Source organism: Carlito syrichta, unplaced genomic scaffold (genome assembly GCF_000164805.1).
Source record: "Carlito syrichta isolate Samal-C Ts95f unplaced genomic scaffold, Tarsius_syrichta-2.0.1 Scaffold288192, whole genome shotgun sequence".
In the NCBI taxonomy this organism is placed as follows: domain Eukaryota; kingdom Metazoa; phylum Chordata; class Mammalia; order Primates; family Tarsiidae; genus Carlito; species Carlito syrichta.
In genome coordinates this window covers 4,966-12,686 of record NW_007232288.1, presented here as the reverse complement: position 1 = coordinate 12,686, position 7,721 = coordinate 4,966, and the positions used below count along the sequence as shown (strand labels likewise).

Here is a 7,721-nt window from a genome sequence, read left to right as displayed (position 1 = left end):
GAGCGGAGGTGCTGGCTCGGCCGCTTGGGGCGAGGGGGCTGAGGTGGGCCCGGGCCACCCTCCCGGCTGAGGCCTGACCGAGGCCCAACCCCGCCGTCGACCCCCCTCTGGTCCCCAGGTCGCGTGCTGCCCCTCCTCCTGGCTGAGCTACTCGGGCCTGCGCGGCAGCTGCCTGCAGGGCCGAGCGCGATGGGGCCTGGCGCCTGAGCCTGGACAGACCCGTGGTGCCTGGCTGACTGAACGGGAGCTCTGTGTGCCTGGCTCTGGACGGACTGGTGGTGCCTGCCTGAGCCTGGATGCAGCCGTGGTGCCTGAGCCTGGACGGGCTGTGGTCTCCAGGCCTTGGCAGGGCCATGTGTGCCTGACCCTAGACATGGCAGTGGGCCTGAACTCTCAGAGCCCCCCTCCTGCTGTGCACAGCTGATGTGTCCTCGGTCAGCTCCTGCTGGTGTGTCCTCAGTCAGCTGCCCGACTGTTCCCCAATGTGCAGACACCAAGGGCTGCCCAACGGGAGGGTCGTGCCCACCCATGTGCCCACGCGGAGCCCAGGACTACTTGCTTGTCATGGGATGACGGCCCCTGTCTCCCAGGCCTGCCAGGCCTGCCTGGGGCCCCAGGGCAGCTGGGCTCCGGCCCTCCTGGCTGTCCCTGGCACACACCAGGTGCTCAGTAAATGCACTCCAAGCTCCTCCAGGGGGAGTGAAGGAGGGGCTCGAGGGTCTGCACCCTCCTAGTCCATGGGACTCTGAAGGGCAGCCCCCTGGCATGACAGTGGATGCCTGACCTGCTGACCCAGGGCTTTCTTCCTGGTTCTCAGCAGTGGGCCATGGCTGTGTGGGGGCTGGCTTCATCATGCTGGGACCCTTGGGGGGGGGCTAGTCTCCTTTCAACACCCAAGCCCCAGCTCCTTGGTGCCCTGCTGAAAGTGGGCACCTCTGGGGCTGACCCTGAAAGCCAGTGGGCCCCCAGCAGGGCTCAGGAAAGGCTGATCGCAGCTGCTGCCCCTTTGTCCTGAGGACAGCGTCCCCACCCCCATCCCCAAGCTGCTGATTAGCTAGCTAATCATGGAGGAATCACATCGTAAATTACATGCTGTCCAGGCCCACCGGCCTGGTGTCCCCCGAGGCCAAGTCACCAGGCAGAGCCAAGCCCATCCCTGCCCCCATCACTTCTCCCCTAATTGAAAGCAATTCAGAATCAGAATCGGGAGCAGTTTGGCAGGGGCAATTTCTGGCCCAGAGAGGTCGCCAAGGGCAGCTGGGATGCCACATGGCGAGTGAGGCCGCTGATGGGTGGGTGTGGCAGGGCAAGGCCAGGCCTTACGTGTCGTGGAGCACAATGGTGCGGTTGCCATTGGAGCTGTTGACGATGCAGCAGGAGCTGGGCGTGTCGCCCCCACTCTGCCAGGCCACCTGGGACACGTCCACGCCCCGCCGCCTGAAGTCAGTCACCAGGAAGCTTGGGGAGAGCCCAGGGAAAGGGCAGGGAGACGCTGATTAGAGGCCCGAGTGGCCTGGGACCCCACGGGGTGGGGAGGGACTAGAGGGGAGGGGGTCCTGCTACTGGGGACTTGGCGACGGTGGCGGTAGCTGGCAAGATGCAGACACACGTACAAACCTGTCGCTGTACAGGATGGTGCGGCTGCCACTGGCCTCGTTGATGATGACCGTGGCGATGGGGATGGAGCCTACGGGCTGAAAGACTGTATAGCGTAGGTCCACGGCGTGGCGGCGGAGGTCATCCAGGACAAAACTGCCAGGGCGGAGTAGCCGCGGGAGGGGCAGCTTGACAAGGGTTTTGGGCACTCGAGGTGGCTGGCAGGGCCACTAGGACCCTGAGAAGCAAGGGTGCAAGCAGGGAGCTGGAGCTAGGAGGGACTTGGGGTCAGTCTTGCTGCAGGCCGTGCGAGGGGCAGCAGAGGCGGGCCGCTGGAGCGCAGAGGACACCGAGAGGCGTCCTTCGGGTCCCGAAGGAAGCACGCTCCAGCCCTGTGGGTCCAGCTCTAGCTGGAAAGGATTTGCTGCTGTTCACGATGCTAGACGGGCCTGGAACCTGCTGCCCATTTGAACTAAGCAGGTGAGGGCACCATGGCTGCTTCTGCACTGGCCAGGCAGAATTAACAATCACCAAGGCAGTACTTTGCCCCGGCTGCCCTGTGTGTGCTCATCCCATGGCGTCTCCTCCTGGAAGTGCCCTCCAGTCCTAGCAGTGAGATTCCATGCACTTTCTGCCTGCCTCCAGGATGCCCGGTCAGGGGCAGTGCTACCTCGGTGGGCCTGCTCCCTGCCATGTCCTCTTGCCACCAGGTACACCCTCCCGGGCAATGAGCTGGCTCCCAGCCCCCGATGCCACTCTGTGGGCCTGGCCTAGGACTCCTCTCAGCAGAGTGAGCCCTGGGGGAGGACAGGAGGCCAGTCCACCCTGCCCAGCCCTCTCTGGAAATGCAGTATTCTGTGCCCAAGAGCTGGCAATCATGCCTGACAGTCCAGCCACCACCCTGGCCTTTCTCACTGTGGCCAGACCAGACCCCACTCTCAGGACACCAAAGCTGCAGATTTGCATAAAGCTACTCTGTCAGGGCATCATTCCTTGACTCACAGCTCAAGGATCCTTTAAATAGTAGCTTTTCCAAAGCGTCAGAAACAGGGTTTGCCTTGCTACATAACTTTTTGTATCACAGTGCCTGGCACATGGCAGGTGCTCATTAAATGTTTCTTGAGGCTGGAATCGGTGGCTCAGCCTGTAATCCCAGCACTTTGGGAGGCTGAAGCGAGTGGATCGCCTGAGCCCACGGGTTCAAGACCAGTCCAGGCAACTCGGCAAGACCTCATCTCTGCCATAAATAAAAAATTAGCAGTCGGGCTCTGTGGCTCAGCCTGTAGTCCCACGCCTTTGGGAGGCTGAGGTGAGTGGATTGCCTGAGCCTGCGGGTTCGAGACCCGCCTGGGCAGCGAAACCTCATCTCTACAATAAATAAAAAAACTGGCCGATCGTGGTAGCGCGCGCCTGTAATTCCAGCTACTCGGAAGGCTGAGGCAGAAGGATCGCCGGAGCCCAGCAGGTCGAGGCTGCGGTGGCCGGGAGCGGCCACTGCACTCCAGTCTGGGCGACAGAGTGAGACTCCAACTCAAAAAAAAAAAAAATTAGCTGGTGTGGTAGTGTACACTTGTGGTTCTGGCTGCTTGGAAGGATCGTCGGAGCCTAGTGGGTCAATGTGGCTGTGGGTGTGCCACTGCACTCCAGCCTGGACGATGGTGTGAGACTCCAACTCAAAAAAAAAGTTTGTTGGGCACACAAGAGAGTTCTGAATGACTTCCACCCCTAGATGACAGCCACAGCCTCCGGCTTGAGGGGAAGGTGGATTAAGAGGCCAGCTCTTGGCTGAGTAGTGGGGTCCCAACGAGTGGGGCTGATTCTCCCTGTGTTTGCTTCCCTCCACACCACCTCAGCCGGATAGGGAGTTTGGCGTGGCTTAGTGGGTTCGGTGACTGGGCCTGGTGGCATACCCGCTCAAGCCAGGGTTCAAAGGGTGTAAGTCCCAGGCCAGCAACCTGGCAGGCTGCCCTGGTGTGTACAGTGGGCAAAGTGTGGGCCTCACCTCCTGATAAATGCCTGCTGAGTCAGCAGCCAGGGGTCAAAGGGCTCTTGGGTCCCTGCAGCAGCCAACCTGGGGAAGGCGCATGGCCACTGATGGCCACAGCCGGATGGCTGGCGCACTGGGCCACATGATTCTGGGCCTGACTTCACCACGTGGCCTCAGTGTTCTTGGGCAGGACACTCACTGCTTCAGTGAGCACTGGGGACATGGGCACCACCCTGCCCTCGCCTGGGCCTGGACCCAGGAGCACGAATGCTGGACTTCCTGAGGGAGGACGGGCATGGTGTGTCCTAACTGCCTCCTGCATCAAGCGCGGCCAGGATGAGGGACTTAAGGGCAAGGGCAAATCCACCGCAGAGCCCACAGGAAGCAGGGAAAGAGGGCACAGGTGGAAGCGACTTCCAGGAACAGGCTGCGAAAGCCAGCTGAGCTCTTGCGGAGCTGCCCAGACAGCGGAGAAGCAGCCAGAGGGTCCCGGGTCTGGCCCCTGCCGCTCTCCCATCCCTCCCGGTGGCCTCTAACACCCGCCCAGCCAGAGCCGAGACATCCTTCACCCTGCCCCGCAGGCACGCCTCCCCGGTGGGCGCTCCCCTCTGGACTCACTCGGCAACGTGGCCGGGGGCCAGTGAGCCCATGAAGGCACAGGGTGCCCCAAGCAGGGAGAGCACGGTGCAGGAGTTGGATGCGTTGCCTCCTCGCTGCCATCTCTGGGACAAGCACCTGCAAGGCACAAGGAGGGTCCCTGCAGTCCCACAGGCTGGTCCCAGGACAAGTGGGGCCGGCCATGGGACATCAGTGCCGGGGCCCCCCAAGAAACATTTGGCTGGCTGGCTCATTGTCTGTGGGGCAGCAGGAGCATGGGGGAAGGGGCCTGGCCAAGGGCCACACTTGTCTCCCCAGCCCAGACTAACTTCACGTCCACAGTGGTGACTTCCGATGCCTCCATCTGTTCAAGCTGAGGGTCCCAATAACTCTGGTCACCTCCTCCTTGCCTACAACGACCCACCTTTCCCAGGCAGACCTGCCCCCAGAGGGCTGCCCCTCTGTCTCCTCAGGACCTTGGAGACTGAGCGCTTCTTTCCAGGGCGTCCCACTCACACCCACTTCTGTCTCTGGAGCACCTGCTCCGATAACAGCCGCAAGGCCATAAAGGAACACGAGGCCAGGCTCGGTGGCTCATGCCTGTCATCCCAGCACTTTGGGAGACAAAGGCAGGAGGACTGCTTGAACCCCGGAGTCTGAGACCAGCCTGGGCCACATAGCGAGACCTCATCTCTACAAAATATAAAAAAGTCAGCTGGGCATGGTGATGTGCGCCTGTAGTCTCAGCTACTCAGGAGGCTGAGGGGGAAGGATTGCCTGAGCCCGGGAGGTTGAGGCTGCGGTGAGCTGTGATTGTGCCACTGCAGTCCAGCCTGGACCACAGAGACCCCAACTCTAAATAAACAAACAAACAAGCAAAGAAAAATGAGTAAGAGAGCAAAGCTGCGCAATGATTGCTTAAGAAGTGACAGAGAACACTAACTTTTACGATGCCAGAAGTTAAAAAGACTGGTGAAAACTGCCTTTTCACCATCTTTACTGAAAATCTATCAAAATGAAAATAACAACACACATGAAAGGATTCATTGCCATTGTCAATAAAAGTGATAACTTATGTAGCAGGCTCGGTGGCTCAGCCTGCAATCCCAGTGCTTTAGGAGGCTGAGGTGAGTGGATTGCCTGAGCCCGCGGGTTTGAGACCCGCCTGGGCAACTTGGCGAGACCTCATCTATACAATAAATCAAAAAATTAGCTGGGCGTGGTAGCGCACGCCTGTAGTTCCAGCTACTTGGAAGGCTGAGGCGGAAGGATTGCCAGAGCCCAGTAGGTCAAGGCTGTGGTGGCCGGGAGCGTGCCACTGCACTCCAGACTGGGCGACAGAGTGAGACTACAACTCAAAAAAAAATAAAGTGATAACATGCACACAGAGTCAAAGCACTGCAGGGATTTCTCATGGATAATACAGAGACATGGCAAGACAAAGAGTGTTACTACCTTCGAGGTAATAGCAGTGTTTTTATTTGTGTTCTAAAAAGACGATAATTGCAAGACCGCATCTCTACAATAAATCAAAAATCAGCCGGGTGTGGTAGCACGCGCCTGTCATTCCGGCTACTCGGAAGGCTGAGGCAGAAGGATTGCCGGAGCCCAGTGGGTCGAGGCTGCGGTGGCCGGGAGCGGCCATGGCACTCCAGTCTGGGTGACGGAGTGAAACTCCAACTCAAAAGAAAAAAAAAAAGATAATTGTGGTCGCTCACAGTTGAAGGAGCAAGTCCCAAATAACCACTAATTAAGATAAATGGCTGAACCAGAAATTTTAGGCCGAGGTATATTTGCACTCAAAATTTAACCCTGATGTTCCCTTCAGCGTTGAGAGAAGAGAAACATGATTCACTAGGAAAAAAGGAGACTACTTCTGTAAAGGATCAAAGATTTTTCGAGCTGCGTGCTTCAGAAAAATGTTCACACAAAGAAAAGAGGAGCCTTGAGGGACCCAACTTGCTCAAGGTCACACCAGCAGCTGAAGACAGAGCTGATATCAGAACCCAGGTTTCCAGCTTTCTCAAAGCCATTGTTCTTTACTCGGCGGCTGTACACAAAACATTGCTGGGCCAAAGCTCCCACGAAGCTTCTAGGAAAGAGTATAAACTCTACTCTGTGGAAATCCCTCAAAGCTATGGCCTGGTACTTCCTGTGTGGAAATGCTCAGTTGGGCACGAAGATGCTTCTGGGCATGACCTCTGAGGGCAGGGGCCGCTCCTCCGGGGTCTGGGTGAGTTGCAGGTGGCAGTTCCCAAGAGGCCTGAAGTCCTGCTGAGCACAGAGGCCCAGGGACAGGTGGGGCGGAGGTGCCCAGGAGGGACGGCCCCCACTGAGATGTGCTCTTCTGGGCAGCACCGAGGGTCTGGGAGCTGGCGGCAGAGAAGCAGGGCGTGGGCTGGAGGAGGGAGGCGGGAGTGTCCACCTTTGGGACCTGCCCCTGGTGTGGGAGGCAGCAGGACCACCTTCTCCCAGCCTCCTGGCAGAATGGGCCTCAAGGAGTGGGGCCTAGCTATGGGCTGAGCACTATGTCCTGGGCTGCCTCGACATCTGGAAATGGGTTGGGTCTACACAGCAGCACATCCTGTCCTCCTCCCCACTATCTCTGCACCCCAGGCAAGGGCTCTAACCTCTGTCAAACCGATGCAAAGGGTCACCTCCAAGACAGCACGGCAATGGGGCAGGCGCAAAGGGGCCAGGAGACTTGAGTGGCAGCTGCCACTCTCCCGCTAACCAAGCATACAGCCTTGTAAAACTCACTGGGCTTCTTCAAACTCTCTGCTTCCCCGTCTACCCAAAGGGTTGGACTGACCCTCACACAGTCCCGGTGGGCTGCTGGGAGGAGAGTGAGGGAGGTGCATGACAGTGCTCCGTAGACTCAAAGTCTGAGAACCCCTGGGTCTCTTCCTCACCCAGCCACGTGGCTGTCAGCACTGTGGCGTCTCACCAGAGTTCCGTCCTGAATGGCCTCTATCCAGTTCTTGGCCGAGTCGCTGACATCCAAGGAGCAAGACTCAGTGCTCTGAGCGCTGCCCGACTATACCAAGAGAGAGCCAGGACCCACTCCCCGGAAGTGCCTCCACACATCCCAGGGTCACAGCGGCCCTTATCAAGAGCATGTGTAAGACGCAACAGACAGCTGAGAAGGAGTCTTGCCACGGCTACGTGGTGTCCACCAACCTTTGTGGATGCACTTCTCGTGAACTCCTTTTGGAATTTTGCACGGGAAAGTCTGCATGGCTCCCAAGCCAGCTCCACCCACAACCCATGGCGTCTGGGCATTCCCTCCAGGGCAGCAAGCCCCAGCCACAAAGCTCAAGGGCACAGTTCCACACGTTCCTGGACAGTTTAACTGTACAGATCTCTTACTGTGAGCCACCTCAAGTCTTTTTCAGAAGTAGGTGAGAGATGCACGTGCCAAATAAGTAGAAGTAAACGGTGGTGAGAGACAAGTGCATAAGCTTGGAGCTTTAAAAAAAGAAGAGAAGCCGGGCTCGGTGGCTCAGCCTGTAATCCCGCGCCTTTGGGAGGTTGAGGTGAG

At 58.5% G+C, this 7,721-nt stretch overlaps 1 protein-coding gene across 1 annotated transcript in view; it reads right to left on the bottom strand.

The window, feature by feature from the left end:
* KHK (ketohexokinase) overlaps positions 1-7,721 on the bottom strand; it is a 12,735-nt gene that overhangs the window by 3,797 nt on the left and 1,217 nt on the right. The window contains exons 2-5 of the mRNA XM_021710156.1: positions 4,202-4,318; positions 1,564-1,752; positions 1,324-1,458; positions 785-830 (exon numbers count right to left, since the gene is read on the bottom strand). Coding sequence (XP_021565831.1) covers positions 785-830; positions 1,324-1,458; positions 1,564-1,752; positions 4,202-4,318 — 487 coding nt within the window. The remainder of the gene's footprint in view (positions 1-784; positions 831-1,323; positions 1,459-1,563; positions 1,753-4,201; positions 4,319-7,721) is intronic.